Raw genomic sequence first — 18249 nt, forward strand, 5'->3', positions numbered from 1 at the left:
ACTCAGAGACTGAGGCAAGAAGATCACAAGTTTGAGGCCAGCCTGGGCAACAGCAAGAACCTATCTTAAAAAAAAAAAAAAAAAAAAAAAAAAACTGAAAAGGGTAGGGGATGCTACACAGTGGTAGGGCACTTGCCTAGCATGAATGAAGCCCTTAAATTTGCCCTGGGATACAATTTTAAGACTGTGCTGATGAAAATACAGAAATGGACAAACCTATAGGCTAAAATAGAGAACATGGAAAGAGAACTAGAAATGCATGAAACTTGAGATTGGCAAAAATTACATGAACAATCAGAGCAAAGGGCTAGGGGGTGTAGCTCAGTGGTAGAGCACATACTTATAAGCATGCAGGAGGACTTAGGTTCAAACCCCAACAACACCTAAAGCAAACAAAAAAAAAATATTAGAGAAAAAAGAAACCATTCAATGACATGAAAAAAAAAAAAAAAAATATCAAATACCCAAAAAATCACTTGCAAGTAAATTAAGGACATGGGTATAAAAGCAAGACTTTAAAGCTTTTCCAAGAAAAGTGAAAAGGGAAAATTAAAACTCAACACACAGGGGCTGGGGATGTGGCTCAAGCAGTAGCGCGCTCGCCTGGCATGCGTGCGGCCCGGGTTCGATCCTCAGCACCACATACAAACAAAGATGTTGTGTCCGCCGAGAACTAAAATAAATAAATAAATAAATAAATATTAAAAAAAAAAAAAAAACTCAACACACACACAAACTCAAGCACAAAGCATGAAACAGGAATATATTAAGATTAAAAATATAAAAGACTACACAAAGCAATTGAATAAGCATAAATATCTACAATGTCTTTTTTAAAATATTTATTTTTTAGCTGGACACAATATCTTTATTTTGTTTATTTATTTTTATGTGGTGCTGAGGATCAAACCCAGGGCCTCGCATAAGCACTCTGCCGCTGAGCCACAACCCCAGACCTCTACAATGTCTTTTAACTAAGAAATTGAATATAGAGAACTACAACTGAAGAAAAATAATGCAATTTTCTAAGTGGACAAAAAAATACAAATAGGCAATTCAGAGAAGAGACACAAATATCAAATAATATGCAAAAGGATGTTCCATGCCACTAGTCACATATGCGCAATTTTTTTTTTTTTTGGGGGGGTGGGGGTACAGGGATTGAACCCAGAGGCACTTAACCACTGAGCCACATCCCCAGCCCACTTTATTGTGTGTGTTGGTATGTTGGGACAGGATCTCAGTAAGTTGCTTAGGGCCTTGTTAAGTTGCTGAGGCTGGCCTCAAACTTGCCATCCTCCTGTCTCAGCCTGTCTGGTCTCTGGAATTACAGGTGTGTACCACCATACCCAGCCTATGCACAATTAATACAATAGTGACCTACTATTTTGCATGCCTGACAACAAAAAAATAAAGTTTCCAAATTTAACAGTATCAACTGTTGGTAAAGACTTAAAATAAACCAAGAGGAATTCTGGTTTTCTCGAGGGTAGGGGAATACACACTGATATGATCACTTCTCTAATAAAGTCATCTTCAGTAAAGTTGGAGAGACACATGCACTTCAACTTTGCAGGTCTACTAATCAATAGCCCATCTACAAACTATTGAGTAAAGAGTTCTTTAGTTCTACTTCCTTCAGAAACTCTTACTAGGATAAGAAATGTTAAATTTACAGTAATACTTATATTCTGATGAAAGTTCCTTAATCTCAGGAACTATTTCCTCCGACCATACTTTGTGTAGCACTGTTCTGGAAAATATTTTTTTCCTAAAAAGAGATAAAGTTAGGACACACGAATGAAACTGTTCATAGCCACAAGGTTAGTAAAAGCAAAAATACGAAAACAATCTAAACATCAGTCAACTGAAGAACAAATAAAGAAACCGTGGCACTGTCATACAACAGTGGAAATAAACAGGAGTTTCATGTCACATGGGCCAATTGGACTATTTCTGAAAAATAGAAGATGAAACAAAGCAAGTTGCAGAAAAATGTGTACATTTTTAGTTAAAAGACATGTAGATTTTTATGCTTATTCTTTTGCTTTATAGTCTTTTATATTTTTAATTTTAATATATTCCTGTTTTATGCTTTGTGCTTGAGTTTGTGTGTGGGTTGAGTTTTAATTTTCCCTTTTCACTTTTCTTGGAAAAGCTTTAAGTATGACTTCAAGCTTTTAATCTGACTTCTTGGCCTTTTGTCTAAGATCAAGTAAAGAAAGATATGTACAATATGGACCCACTTATGCAAAGTTTCTAAATTTTACATATATGGCATATGATACAAACATCACAGGATGACAACCTCTAAGTGGAAGGGAAAAAAGGAAAGGAAAAAAAGGAGAAGTAAGGGGCTGGGGATGTGGCTCAAGCGGTAGCACGCTCGCCTGGCATGCGTGCGGCCCGGGTTCGATCCTCAGCACCACATACAAAGATGTTGTGTCTGCCAAGAACTTAAATAAATAAATATTTTAAAAAAAAAAAAAAAAAAGGAGAAGTAAAATGAGATGGCAAGAAGTAGCACAGGAAGTCTGAACTCTCTTTAATGTTATTTTTTAAAATGAAAGAAAATTACTTTCACTGCAAGGAAAAATTAAAGATCTGAAACTAATTAAAAAAATTATAAAGACTTGACAATAATAGGTCAAGTCTTACATCTGTCAATAATAAGTCCTCAGAAAGGGCTGCAATAACGACTCAACGACTCAGTAGCAGAGAGCATTTGCCTAACATGATCAGTGTATGGGCTCAATCGATAAGCACTACAAAAAAAAAATAGTCTTCATAAGATTGTTCCTTATTACTTCTCTTTTTACTTTAAATATTTCATTATTTTTAAAAGAACACATATACATCTATTGTGATTTGGATATGAAATGTACCCCAAAAGCTCCTGTGTTAATGCAGGAACATTGAGAGATAAACTGATTGGACTGTGAGAACTGTAACCTAATCAGTCCATCCTAATTTGAATGGACTGAGTGGTAACAATAAACAGATGGGGTGTGGCTGGAGGAAGTAGATCACTGGGGGCATGCCCTGGAAGGGCCATCTTTCTTGTAACCCCTTCCCCCTCGCTCTGCTTCAGTGGCTGCCATGAGTGGAGCAGCACTCTTCTACTACACCTTTCCACCGTGTTCTGCCTCTCTTGGGCCCAGAGCAATGAGCCTAGCTGACCATGGACTAAACCTCTGGAATCTGGGCCAAAATAAACTTTTCCTCCTCTAAATTGTTCTTGTCAGGTATTTTTCTCCTCACATTTTCATGTACTCTTCAAATATTCTTCAGTAAAAATACATTTAATTTTTTATTTGAAAAAAAATACACAAATTGTTTTTAAAGAATTCATGTTTCAAGTATAAGAACAAAATGTCTTAATTCCAAAATATTCAAGCTTGAAAGAAACCTTGCAGTATATAGATGAACAAAAACAGGAACGTTTGATCTCAAAGGAAAATATTAAAACCCTGAGAATCTTAAATCACAGAAAAAAAAAAAAAAAACAATTTCCAGTTTAGCTCATGTCAACTATTATATTTATCAGGGAAAAAACTGTCAAGAATGTAAATATATTCATTTACTTTCCTTTAAATAATTCTCTAATTCATATTATTCATTTGTCTTTAGTTTCTTTAAAGAAGGAGTCCAGCAACACAGGAGGCTGAAGCAGGAAGATCGCAAGTTCAAAGCCAGCCTCAATAACTTAGTGAGGCCCTAACCAATTTAGCAAGACTCTGCCTTAAAACAAAAACTTTTAAAAAGGGCTGAAAATGTGGCTCAGTGGTTAAGCGCCCCTGGGTTCAACTCTGCATAGCAAAAAAAAAAAAAAAAGACAAAGAAAGAATCTTCTCTCCACCTACCTCTAAGATAAAAATCATCAGTATAAGTTTAAGGATTTGGGGCTGGGTTCAATGCCTAGTACCACCAAAAAAAGAAAACTTAAAGAATTCGGTCCCCTGCTACACACCTTTAGCCATCAGTATTTCTGAAAACGTTAAATTATTCATGAGAAATAAAAACTACCCACACAAATTTTCAGAACTCTCCAAAACATACAACTCTTAGACTTCTGAGTTAATGAGGAAAAGCTATTTTCCTACTGGACTTGAATTACAATTACTGCTTTTTCACTTACATCATTATTCCTTGTATGTGTGTGTGTGTGTGTGTATGTGTGTGTGTGTGTATGGAAAAAGCAACAAATCAATTTGCTTAGATGTTACCATATTCTCAGGAAAACCTGAATATCAAAAACATTCCTTAGAAAGTAAGCAAAAAAAAAAAAAAAAAACTGTCAAAAGGAACAGGGAAAGGACTATCCCTGATCACCTCTGTGTGGTGGAATTTCAGAGGATTCTTTTCCATTTGTTTAATTCCAGGTTATTATTAACTTACTTCAAAAGTACGTGTTACTTTACGTAAACAAGAAAGAGAAAATGGTTATTTTGGGGGTTGAAAGGTTTCACAGTTTTTATACTATTTGTATAAATTTTATACAAATAGTATCACTTTTTCTGCATATAAAAGAAAATTTCAAAATATATGTAAGGACTTAGGGATGTGGCTTACTGGTATATCACTTGCCTAGCATGTGTGAGGCCCAGGCTCAATCTCTGGCAAAAAAATAAAAACTACAATAAATAAGGATAGAGTCTCAGTGTAAAGCTGAAATTGACAGGAAAGGTGAAAATACCTAGACCATTGTCCATTACATCATAAATTAACTAATAACCTAAAACTACAGAATATTTTTTAAATGATCTGTCCAGTAACCATAGAATTATACTAGACATAACAGAATATTTCACAAAGAAGTATCTTCCTAATACTATTTACCCTCTTCTGATTCGTACATTTGAATCAAATGGCCTTTTATGCAAAAAAAAAAAAAAAAAAAAATTTTTAGGTGCTGGGGATCAAACCCAGGGTCTTGTGCATGCCAGGTCACATGGCCTTTTGAGTCTCAGAAAAACTTGGTGTGGTACAGATACTGTGTGCATTTATAAAGGGAAAATTGAGTTTCATGATCTAACTGACTTGTCAAAGGTCACCAAACTAATAAGACACAGAACCAGAAGTTGAACCCAAAGAAATCTTTATCCTCTAACTACACACTAGAACTCAATTTTTTCTCTAAAATACTATCTACTGAAGCAGGTAATATCAGCTCTAGTTTACATTCGGGAAAATAAAGCCTAGAAAAAAATATTCAACATTTCAAAGCTAGTAAGTGGCAGTCCACCTACAAACCCAAACCTCCTTCTAGTATACTAAATTTACAGCACAGCCTAAGAGAGAAGATAGAGAAGATACTAAATCTAATTAGACTTTGAACCCTGACCACAGCCAATGTGTGAGGGGTGGATCACTAACGAAATTCATCTTTTCTTCAAGCATTCAGAATTGGGACCAGAAATACCAAGCTTCCTCTGAGTGGATCTGTAAAAAGCAAGCTAGAAGATATGACATGGGCATCTGCAGCCTACCCCATGAAACAACAAAAAAAAAAAAAAAACAGAGAAAGCTGATCTGAAGAAAGAAAAACATGGAAGCCCAGAGAGAAGCTAGAAGAAAATCTGAATAGCTTCTAGTCCCTAGTTCCAAAGACCTCTGGAAGGCCCTCTTGGTTCCATAAGACTTTCTGATTCCTTGTAAGTGCCCATTTTTTGCTTAAGCCAGTTTCAACTGCATTCAAATATAAAAGGAATGTCTTCACCAAGAAAACAAAGATATATTTCCATGAGAGACCACTTAAAAAAATAATAATAAGCAGCTCCCTTATGCCTAGGATGAATATCAGATCAGAGAGGGAGTCCATCCCAAGCATAGGTTGATCTTGCTCCAAGGAACCTTCTCAACTATGCCTCTAAACACTCTCAAAAAAACAATCCAAATCCTAAGAGCTTCATAAGTATGCCATAAATTCTCGCAGCCCAATTATTTTGACCAAGCAAGTCACTCAAAAGGAAATATTCTCCCAACTGCTCCAGATCATCCCTCCATCTCCACACATCCAAATCTGTCCGGCTTGAGGTCCAGCTTAAATACCACATGCTACACACACACACACACACACACACACACACACACACACACGCCTTCCATGCTGACCCTGAAGACTTTCACAACCCTTTTCAATTCCTATTCTAGCAAAATTACCTTTTGCTGTATAATATGTAACTGTCCAATCTTCGCTTCTCTAGACTATTTGAGGTGTGATTTGAATCTGACTCTATCTGACTGCCTACTCATTTGTTTCCATCTTCCTCCAGCTCAAGTTGAGAAACTGTGACTTAATTTCTTTTATCCCAGCACTTAACTCAGTTTCTTGCAGAGAATAGTTGCTGATAAATGCTGAATGTTTAAAGTATTAACTCCTCCTGCACTACAAAGGCTATTTAGAAATCTATAGTCTAACATCTGTAGTACAGGAAAGGAGGGGACTCCTGGTAATTTTTAAATTAGAATCACTTGGAAAGGGACTGTATCTTTTTTTTTTTTAAGAGAGAGAGAGAGACAGAGAGAGAGAGTTTTTTTTTTTAATATTTACTTTTCAGTTATCGGTGGACACAACATCTTTATTCTATTTGTATGTGGTGCTGAGCATCGAACCTAGCGCCCCACACAACCCAGGCAAGCATGCTACTGCTTGAGCCACATCTCCAGCCCGGGACTATATCTTTTTAATAGTATGACAAGTGTTTAGAAGTTGTAAAAATTTAAAAAGTGAGATTCCTGAAGATCTGATTATGTGGCAGAATGGTTCTGCTCCAAATCAGCAGGAGTGCAACAGTTACTACAGAGAGGGAAAAAAAAAAAGAAAAAGAGGGCTGGAAATGTAGCTCAGTAGAAGAGCACCTACCTGGTATGAGCAGCTCTGGGTTTGATCTGAAGGAAAGAAAAAAGGAGAGAAAAGAAAGGAAAAGGGTGAAAAGGAGAAGAGAAGAGAGGTTAAGGAAGAGGAGAGGGGAGAAACTAGTTAAACTGTAGAAGATCAAGTGCTTCTAAAACAATGCCTCTCCCTATGACTTCATCACATCTTCAAGAGTGTACTCTTGGAATGCTTGGGTTAGCTGCATTTCCAGAAATGGGAGTCCAAACGTTAAATATGGGAACTGAATTATATGAAAACTGGAAGTAACAGGCTGGGGATCAAGGAAGAGAATGAGCAACTCTGAACTTTGATGATCCCTGTAATTAGGAGTTTGAGACTAAAACTATGAAGAATAAGAGAGCTCTGCCTGGCATCTAGACTTTGTGGATAATTCTCAATGTTTTCTAGTAGATAATTCTATGAGTTATAAATCTAACCAGGTACTAGCCCTTAAAGTCCACTTCATCTTTTGATTTCTAAATGTCATTTCAAATCACTAAATATCACTCTAATACTTGACAAAATCCAAATGAAGCCAGCAAGATGCTTCTTTAGAAATTAATGGCTATCCAGGCACGGTGATACACACCTGTAATCCCACTGACTCAGAAGGCTAAGGCAGGAAGATCACAAGTTTGAGGCCAACCTCAGCATCTCAGTGAGGCCCTACTTCGCTGGGAATGTAAATCTGTGTACACTATTTCTGGGTTCAATCTCGGAAGGAAGGAAGAAAGGAAAGAAGGGAGGAAGGCAGGGAGGGAAGGGGAGGGAAGACTAGAAATATGAAATCTGAGCTCTAATCCTATGATTTTAAGTACAGGCTTGCTTCTACCTCTATCCTATATTTTAAGGAACTCAATTAAATGCAAATATCCTTAAAAGGAGAATGTTAAGTTATCCAACATTAACCACCAATATAATATGTTGCAAGTGGGGAGAAGATTCATTCCTGGAACGAGACAATCCATCCAAGTTCCTATGGGAGTTGCCTCCCTGAAGCCAGGGCAGCCCAATGGGTAGCAAGAAAACCTTCACAGATAATTAAGTCCTAGACAGAAGGTCTCTGCTAATGCAGTCCGTGCCAGTAACCCTGAAACCCTTCTCTCCGAAATTAAGGTAATCAGATCATCTTCCTGTCCCCTAGTCTGCACCATCACAAGGCAAAGGCAGATGTTCCTATCGGGACACCCCTGCATCCAGATACACTTGTGTTTAGGCCCTTTAAGCAGGAAAATGAAAAGAGAAGTCTTGCTTTCCCTAACAGAAGTCCTAGCCTGTGAATGATCAACAAGGCTACCCCTCCCCCTGCTAGCACCAAGCCTCCATCCTGTTTCTACCCTCACCCACTCTACCCCCCTCATACACACACTGAGGAAGAGAAGGAAGTCCTAGGGGTAGCTTGGCAAGGTTGGGCTGGGTGATAAAACAAGTAATCCACATCCTAAATGTCATGAATAAGTGCCAGACTTCTAACACACACTTTGAGGTCCACAAGCTCTCATCTCCAAGGAGGCCCTCTCCCCCAGAGCTAGGAGGTGGCAGATAGATACACAAATTAGAAATCAGATGTAATCAGGTGATGAGCAAAAGGATTACTTTATGAAAGCCAGTTTGTGGGAAGCAATGTATTCTACATAAGAGTAGGATAGTAAAAATCTACCCAAAGCAGTTAATTACTTTAAAAGCTCATTTGGATGGTAAACTGTAGAATGTTCCTGATTTCTGTACTATTTAAATCCCAGCATTTGTGGTATGACCTGCTTGTCTTCAGTATATCATAAAGGCCTTAAAACATCTCTCACAGGCCCAAAAGCTGTAAGAGCTCAAGGATCTAGGAAGGAATAAACAACACTCTCATTGCTCTTCTGAACAATTTCTTCCAAACCCTCCAATTTTCCATTTCTCAAATAACACAAAAAAGTCAAATTTTATTCTGAAGTTGAACTTTGATTATAAAATATATCATCCCTCAAAACTCTACATAAATGAATTAAGACACCACAAACCATAATTAACATTATACCTACCAAAAAGGAGTAGAATATACTAAGGGAAAAGTAGTTAAATAACTCTAAGAATTAAATTAGAAGATAGCAACAAAAAGCACTTTTGGATTAAAGTTTCAAAATCCCAAGAAGTCACTGGATATTGAATCCTAATATCAGAGAATTACAATCAGAATTTTCAGGGTTTCAAAAGACATTCTATACCATCCAAGAGTAAAAGTCACACCATATTCTTGAACTAACTCAGAGTGAAGAAGAACTAAGTGGCTTTTTTTTAAATCACAGTGCACTTTGAAAATAGCAGAATCAGGAATATCCAATTACCATGATAATGCTTCCTTCAATACCTCTTTTCATAAATAAAACAATTAACTCCACTAGTATGTTCCTAGAGCATGTGAAATCTTTTGTGTGGCAGATAATGTTATTTGTAAACTAGCACCCATTATCTTTCCCCTGTGCACACTGCTAAGCACCATCTTCAAATTTTACGTTTTTCTTCTTTCTTGCTCTTTTTTTAAAGTTTATCATCAGAGAGAATAGAGGCTTCAGGCATATACAAACTAATATGAACTTCACTGATTCTCTCAGGATAGCCAGAAAATAGGGCAAGGAAAAAACCTAAGATCTTGGGGGGAAAATGCCACCTGATAATCGATGCATTTTTAAATGCTGCTACAAAAAATGCACACATCCTCAGGAACTAATTCTACTAACCTCTACAATCAATGTGATACATGGTTTATCCAATCTTGACAAAAATCCTCTGGATCACCAATGGTATGTTCATCCACTCGTACATACGCAATTGTATAAAGAATCTATTATTTAGAACACCAAAAAAAAAAAAATACAATTAAAAGATTTATACGCATAGCTATCATTTTTAAATAAGCACTTTTCATTTTTTGCTAAAATCTTTAATGCCCTGTTTTGCAAATTCAGAATGAAAAGTAAAAAATAATGTGATTACCAAGTTTGGGAAAGAATAAAGAATATGTCCATAAGCAGAATTTACTGAGAAAATGCTAATGCTTAAAAAAATACAACGATAATTATACACTGAAGACTAAAAAAAACTCCAATACCAATACAACATATTTTATCACATGTGTGTATATATCATAAACATATTAAAACCTTACATTAAAATTTTAAAAGTGTTAGTATGTACACATTATTAGGACATTACAACTGAAAACATAAATGATTAATAGTCATAATCTTAGTAACCTATAACTCACCACCCAGCACTCCTTCCTCATCTCCTTCCCTGGCTTTTCTCACCCTAAATGTATATGGCCCACAACCAGCTGTTCTCTGATCGATTCATCCACTCCTATGATTCCATCATCATTTCCACACTCTCCCAAGCCTCAGAACCAAGTTCCCACACGTCTGCAATCTATGGACCAAATACTATGCCAAGTTCTTATCATGAATTCTCTCTTCCCATTCTTATAATACTGTGTGACTGGTTTTGTTTTTATCCCATTTTACAGATGAGAAAACCAAAGCCCAGAAATTAGCAATTATGTGTTCAAGGACACGTTAACCAAAAAAATAGCAGAGCCAGAATTCAAAACCAGCTCTGACTCTGACTCCGATTCCAGAGGCTTTAGTCTCAAACAGTCTCCCTAAACAACTCAACATGAGTGCCGCAATATTTCATTTATTCAACAAATATTTGTTGAACACAAATTTGTTCTCACTTTTATTTCCAATTCCCTAAATCTGCCTAAAAGTTATACTTTCCTCTATTCTTCCATTGTACAGTCTCTTAATTTAGACTCCTGGATTCATCTCTAACTCATTCCTCTCTGTAATAACCTCATCTACTCTGGCCCATAGTAAATTTCTTTTCTTTGGCCACTGCTATGCCCTCCTAATCAGTCCTGTGGCTCTTGGTCTCTGAATCCTTATGATCAGTGTTACCCCACTGGCAGCTGTTATCCTTATAAAGCAAATCTACACATTTTATACCCCTACTTATGGGCCTTTGATAGTTCTCTACTGTCTGCGGAACAAAGTCCAAACTTGTTGTGCTAGAATTCATACAACACCTTAGTCCCAAACTATCTTCCCCAGCATCATCTGCTATTGCCCCCCCACACCAAAAATATTAAAAGTAATTTATAGAGAGCTTAATTGTTTACACTAATCCTAATAACACTATGTGTGTTTCTTGTTATCCCAATTTTATGAGAAAGAAATTGAGACCCAGGAAGGTAAGGTAATTTGCTCAAGATCCCAAATCAAAAAAGCAGCATGGGCCTCATCTCAGACTTTGATGTTTATCTCCTTTCTTACTTCTTCTCATAGTGGTAATATCCCCATTCCTTTCCTATCAGACTTACTTAGCTTTTTCTGAAAACACACAATCCTCTCCCACCTCCATGTCTCAATTCAAGCCATTGTTGCTTTACCCTGGAATGTTATAAGCATTCCTTGAAGTTTCCAAGGATCTACGTTGGGCATTTTTTTATATCATGCTTCATATTAGCTATTTATGCTGATATAGAAATGTCTCTAACATAAGCCCTCTGAGACAGGATCATAAATTATTTACTCAATTTTAAAAGTCTGCTTACTAAATTGGAAAATGTGCAGGTAAAAAAATGCTACAAAAGATGGCAAGCATGAGGGCAGAGAAATGGCCAGGGCTTAAAGGAAAGATCAGCAACTAGATCAAACCATCTGAGCACACTGGCAGTGTCTACAATTTTAACATCTACTGAACAAGGTCAGAGTCCTGGTGCCAACAATTCTTATTGACACTGACCTTTTTTAAATACCACAGTTTACTGAAAGCATAATTCAAATAGAATAGGGTAGAAGTGAAAAAAAAAATGGAATGAAAATTGATTAAAAAATAAAAATACCATCTTCATTTTCCACCTTAACCTACTGTTTGGTTAAGTAAACAAAATGTAAAGGTGCCTTTCCACACGGATCAGCTCAGTAGCATGTATGGCTATCATTAAAGGGATCATCTCTTTGGAGCTTTTTGAGTAGGCCCACAGAATCACATTCAGCTACACACACAGTTCCTAAATCTCATCCTCTAAAAGAGTCACTGGGATTCCTGGCATTGGTAGAGGCTCTCTCAGAAGATATTTTACATGTTGATTATCTGACCAATTTGTGAGACTCAAGTTTCCCCTGGCTATGTCAAATGGTCAAATTTAATAGTGTATGCTTTAAGATTACAGGCTGTTGCTCTTTCATGAGTTGTCTTTATCCCAACAAAGATCAGATTCTAAGGATACCTTATAATTATAAAGCCCATAATATGAAACCAGTAAGCAGCTACCAGGTGAAAAGTCTCAAGTCTCAAATATTCCCTTCCTTCTGTCAGGAACCTCTGACCAGTGCTGAAATGTAACTATAATGTCAACTTTTCCATGAACTGACAGAGGAATACACTAGAAGAAAAACTAGCCACCTGCCCTGCATGAATTTTATTTGATTTGCAAATATGACTCCAAAAATAAAGAAAATTATAGAAATATCTTTTTTGGGGGGGTAACCAGGGATTGAACTCGGGGGCACTCAACCACTGAGCCACATCCCCAACCCTACTTTGTATTTTTATTTAGAGACAAGGTCTCAATGAGTTGCTTAGCACCTCGCTGTTGCTGAGGCAGGCTTTGAACTTGAGATCCTCCTATCTCAGCCTCCCGAGCCACTGGGATTATAGGCATGTGCCACCGTACCAGGCCAGATAGATCTTAAGTAAGTTACAAACTAGATCTCAGAACTACCTTTAACAGTCTGAACTAATTATTCTCTTTTTGGCATATTTTATCCAAAAATTTAGTATGTTCTGTTCAACAAACATCAAAACACTGCCATATTTTATATAAGAGATTCCTTCTAGATAGCAGCAAGTCATTAAAAAAAAATCTATCCAGATCTTGTTACAAACTGTACATTCTTCCTTGCAGAAAGATTAATATAATGGTAGAGCACAATTAACATTAATTTTGGAATGACAGAATTCAAGTGACAGAGTTCACTTGAATTCAAAGACAGAGTTCAAGTCCTGACAGTATAACGAGGAAAGCTCCATCACCGAGTCAATAACAGAATTAGGGTTGTTATGAGGGTTCAATCAGTAAATAGGTACAAAGCAATCAGAATACATGGTAAACCCTCAAGAAAAAATAGTTTTACTATTTTCTATCGTAATTATCTGATTTAAAGTGAAGATTACATGGGATTTGCAACAAGGTCATAAATTCTAACAAGACTCAACCCAAGATTATCCTTCCTACCTACCTTTTGGCAACTTTTATTTGTTCAATGATACTACCAAAAAATTTTAATACAACTAAATTAATTAGAAAAACCCAATAATCAATTCCTCTTCTCAGAAGCTCCACAAAATATGGTGGCAGATATAACTGAAAGGAGCTGTGGACCAAAAAAAAAAGGATGGTGGCAGATACAACTGAAAGGAGCTAATGCCACTGAATTGTATACCTAGAAATGACGAATTTTATATTAGATGCATTTTTCCAAAATAAAAAAAAGTAAAAGCAAAAAAAATTTTTAATGAAAAAATTGGAACAAAAAATGGACAGATCTAATAGAGCTGGTCAACTGTCAAAAGTAGAATCTAGATGGTAGGTATATGAATATTCACTTTCAATTTTTCTCTTTGAAGAGTTTCACAATAAAATATTACATGAAGAAAACAATGCTGGCACCCAAAGGTTTGCTTCTATTATCATCTACTAGTCAGAAATAATAGCAACTTGAGTGCAGTGGCATACACCTGTTGTCTCAGCACTTACAGGTTGAGGTGGGGGATCATTTGAGCCCAGGATTTGAAGACTAGCCTGGGAACACATCAATGTCCCACCTCAAAAATAAATAAATAAAAATAATAGCAGATATTCAGATAATTGCCTCCTTTTCTGGGGAATTTTAAGAAGCACCTTTTATCAGCCATATCCCCTTTTATTATAGCCATCCTGAAAAAAAAAAAAAAAACTCGAAATTTCTTAATCAGTGTGTGTGTGTGTGTGTGTGTGCATCTACATATTTACATACACACACGTATATATGGTCCCAAGTTAGTTAGTCCAAGGTACCAATTGCCAAGTATTTAATCTCTCCTGAAGAAATGCAGAAACCAAGTCAAAAGAGATTTCTGTACCCAATTATTGACCAAACAAAATAGTGGAAAGGCTAGAATTTCAGTACTAGGGAATCAACCCAGGGCTTCCCACATGCTAAACCAAGCACTCTACCAAGAGATACATCCCAACCCTTTTTTTTCTTCTTTTTCCCCCCTTTAATTTGAAACAGGTTCTTACAAAATTGCTCTAGTTGGCCTTGAACTTCCTATCCTACTGCCTTGATCTCACAAGTGTCTGGGATTATAGGCAAACTTGAGACTAAAAGCAAGTTACACCACACCAGGCCAAAGGCTAGAACTAGATTATCTGTTCCTAACTTTTTCATTAGATGCTAAAGCCATTAAATCCCTTAATCAGAAGTACTACCAGCATCTTGATAGGTACCCAATATATGGGAGCAAACTGAGAATATACTGAATTTATGCTGAATAAATACCTCTGAAACTTTAAAATGATATCCAATTCTTCCTCTCATTTTGTTTCCGATTCCTACTGGTAATTGAGATTTTAACATTTCATGCTCACAACAAGAACTCAGACAGCATGTGGTACCCCATTTTTTTTTTTAATCAGACCACCTCACATTCATTATGATGGTTCTACTGAGAATACAGAAAATAACAAATATTGGCCAGGATGTGAAGAAATTGGAATCCTTATGAAGTACTAAGGGGATTGTAAAATGTTGTAGTCACTATGAAAAACAGTGTGACAAGGCTTGGGGAATGTAGCTCAGAGTCAAGAGGTTGCCTAGCATGAGCAATGCCCTGGATTCAATCCCCAGCACCTCAAAAAGGAAAAGAAAACAAAACAAAACAAAAACAAACCAGTATGGTGACAATTCCACTTCTGGGCATATACCAGGAAGAACTGAAAGCTAGGTCTCAAAGAGATATTTGTACACCCATGTTCACAGCAGCATTATTCATAATAGCTAAAATTTGGAAACAACCCCAAATGTTCCTAGAGATGAGTGGATAAGAAAATGTGGTGTATACATATAAGGGAATATTATTCAACCTTTAAAAGGCAATTTGGACACATACTACAACGTGGATGAATCTTGAAAAAAAAAAAAATCACAAAAAGACAAATACTATATGATACCATTTAGATGAGGTAATTAGAGTAGTCAAAGAAAGACAGAAAATAGGATGATGGTTGCCAGAGGTTAGGGGAAGAAGGGAATGGGGAGGTGCTGTTTAATGAGTACAGAATTCAGTTTTGCAAATGCAAAGAGTCCTGAAGATGGATGGTGGTGATGGTTGCACAACATGAATGCACTTAATACCACTGAACTGTACACTTAAAAAATGGTTAAGATGTTAAATTTTGTTTTGTGTATTTTACCACAATAAAAATAAAATCAGAGAAGAGAACTGATCTCCTCAGAAAGCCTGGCGATGCTCCCTAGGGACTGATTCACATGCAACCAACCCCTGTGGCTATTAAACCATGTCAACCTCTAACCACCTCATGAGACCTTGTCTCCTCACACTCTCCATCCTGTCCAGGGCCACACCAAGTGTTAATTTCAGCTCAAAAAACCAACAGTACTCCTGTTCCACCAGTTTTGTGTCAAAGCAGCAAGGAACTTAATCTCTGTAAACCTGCCTCCTCTTTAAAACAAGGATAATTCCCACCTACCTGCCTCACAAGGTTGTTATGAGGGTAAAAGTGAGATCATGTATATAAAAGTAGCTTTAAACTGCCAAGCACCAAAGAAACACAAATTAAGTTTATAACTACCTTCATATGGAAATCCAGAAGGAGCTTTTAACAACATAAGCTTCACAAATACCAGCTTGCAACACCTCACCCATGCTTCCATTTAAAACCCACATCATCTCCAAATGACACCTTTGTTTTTGTTATAAACTAAAGGGCAGCATGGGAAGGGGGGCAAATAACCTAAAGCATTTTAACTAACCGACCACCAAAAACGACCACCAAAAACGCAATCAAAAATTACCCTACTTGTCCTATGAAAGTTGAATATTTATGACCAGCATAGGCCTGCAACACCCAGGGACTACACTTCCCACAAAGCACTGAGGTGAACCGGGGCGGCAGACGGGCGACCTGGGATTCAGGGTGACCACCCCTCTCCGAAAGCAAGGATCAAGGTCCCCTGGAAAACTGCAACGCTTAGGGTCGAGTATGCTCTGGTTCTCCTTTCTGACAGCGCTGTCACCCCGTGGTTTCTCCTGTGACTAGCAGAGCGACCCTATAGGCCCTTCTGCCTTCCCGGCTCCTACTAAGGGTCACCGCCTCTCCGTGACCTTTCGACTGATTTCTAGTGTGTCACAGAAAGGCACCTTCTCCCCCTCCTCGAAGCTCCATTTCCAGAACTCGCCCAACAGTCAAGACCGGGGAGGAGGAGAGGCATGGCAGGGTCAAACTGGACCGTCCGGCGCTGCCCATCACCCCGGGGCTCCGGCCGCCTGCCACCCCGGGCACCGCGGGCAGGGGGCCGGGCTCCCCCGACACGCGGGCCGGGGCGGATCTCGGGCAGGGGTGGCTCCGCCCGGGGCTCTGGTTTCAATTTCGCAACGTGACGGTGCAAACCTGAGGCCTACAAACGCCGGCGGCGGCGTCCCGCGCCCCGCCCGCCCGCCAGGCCCGAGCGCCCCAGCCCCCCGCACGCCACCGCAGCCGTCCGCCTGCACGGCCCGGCCCGGCGCCCCGCGAGCGCGTCCCGGCCCTCTGGCCGGGTGCCGGCCGCCGCCCCCCGGCCTGCGCGGCGCCGGTTCGGGCTCGCAGCCGCAGGCTCGGCCGTGGCACTTACTCAGCTCGTCCTGGGAGGCGGAGGCGGCGGCCGCAGCCATGTTGCGCCGGGGAGGGATTGAGGGAGGGGCGGAAGGGGGAGGGCGCTGACGGGCGGCGCGGGGGGCTCGCGGCTCCCGGTGCGGCAGGGGCCAGGAGCCGCCTTCGGTCACTCGCGCCGGCCGCGCTGCGCCCACGAGGCCCGCCCGCCGCCGCCGTCGGCGTCCTCCGCGCTGCGAGCGTCGCTCTCGCCGCCCCCCGCGAGCTCGCGATTCGGGCGCTCCCGCAGCTTCGCCCTTCTGCGGAGCCGCCGCCGCCGCCACCTCCGCCTGTGCGGCCGACTCCCCGCGCGCCTGGCCCGCCCGGCGGCTCTGCGGCTCCGCGCCGCGCTCGCCCGACTCACGCCGGTTTTATATTTAGAAAGAGCTGAGCCATCCTCCCAGCGGCCCCCCCGCTGGGCCCCTCGCGCGCCCGCCCGCCCTCGCTCGCTCGCTCGCGGCTCGTCCTGCCCACCTGCCGCCGCCCGCCCCGCCGGCGCTCCCCACGCGGACCCGACACGCGGCGGCCGGCGCGGGCAGCCGGGCCTAGCCGCTCCGCCATCGCGGAGCAGCCTACCGCGGCCCCAGCGCTAGCCGGACGCGTGGGCCTCTGACCTGAGTCCGAGCCGGTGTCCATGCCTGGGGTACTGTGGAGGGCGCCTCAAAGAGGTGGCGGCCAAGGAGCCCGGTGTCCCGCTGGCCGCGCCCGTGACGCCGCGCGCTTCAGTCGGTGAGGAGCTGGGCCGGGCTGCTCCTGCCGGGGGAGATCCTCGAGGCGGGGCCGAAGCTCGGGTTTTAAAGGTCTGTTGCTGTCACGTTGGCGGGGCCCGACCTGAAGAAACACGCCTGTCCAGAGGAAGAGACGTGGACTCGGGAAAGTAGAGCCGGGTTCGGAGTCGGCGGGAGGAAGCCCCGCCCTGCGCCTCCCGCCGAACTTCTCAGCCCCGGCGCTGACTCAGGCCCGGGCGAGCCCCGGCGCCGCGAACGGCCCGCGCAGGCCGCAGGGAGGTGTAGGTTGCAGATGCCCTTAGGGACCAGGGCTGCGGAATGAAGGAAATTCGCTAAGTTACGTGTTCCGGTGGAACTGTATACGCTTATACGAGCCATTAAATTTTTGTTTATACGTTCTTGGCAACCTGAATGACTTATTTTTGATATCGATTAACTTTTTTCCTTCAGTTTGTCCATGAGGTCATGCACAATGGAAAATGTAATCCCATGCACTTGAAAAATGGAATTCGAATTCAGGGATTGCATAATTGCTGTACTTAAGTGATGAGTACTGTCATAACAAATTAGGTCCAAGATCAGATACTGGGTTTTTTTGTTTTTTAATAAGAGGAAGAAATCAAGATCCTAAATGAATTGGAATAGCATTTACTCCTAAAATGGAAATCTCCAAATCCCTGAAAAAT

The 18249-nt window shown here is 40.4% G+C and overlaps 1 protein-coding gene across 4 annotated transcripts in view; it reads right to left on the minus strand.

The window, feature by feature from the left end:
- The window catches only part of Ecpas (Ecm29 proteasome adaptor and scaffold), a 115223-nt gene extending 97442 nt beyond the window's left edge, over positions 1-17781 (minus strand). Inside the window, exons 1-2 of one of the 4 annotated variants that reach the window (XM_046451390.2) lie at positions 17450-17781; positions 9601-9704 (exon numbers count right to left, since the gene is read on the minus strand). In XM_046451390.2, coding sequence (XP_046307346.1) covers positions 9601-9622 — 22 coding nt within the window. In that variant the 5' untranslated portion in view covers positions 9623-9704; positions 17450-17781. Of the gene's footprint in view, positions 1-9600; positions 9705-16818; positions 17186-17449 lie in introns of those variants that run through there. The other 3 variants (XM_046451388.2, XM_046451391.2, XM_046451392.2) reach the window with 3 other exon arrangements.
- Positions 17782-18249: the final 468 nt, after the last annotated feature.

This window comes from Marmota monax, unplaced genomic scaffold, assembly GCF_021218885.2.
Source record: "Marmota monax isolate L192 unplaced genomic scaffold, Marmota_monax_Labrador192_F-V1.1 WCK01_AAM20220418_F8-fsc00020, whole genome shotgun sequence".
NCBI lineage: Eukaryota > Metazoa > Chordata > Mammalia > Rodentia > Sciuridae > Marmota > Marmota monax.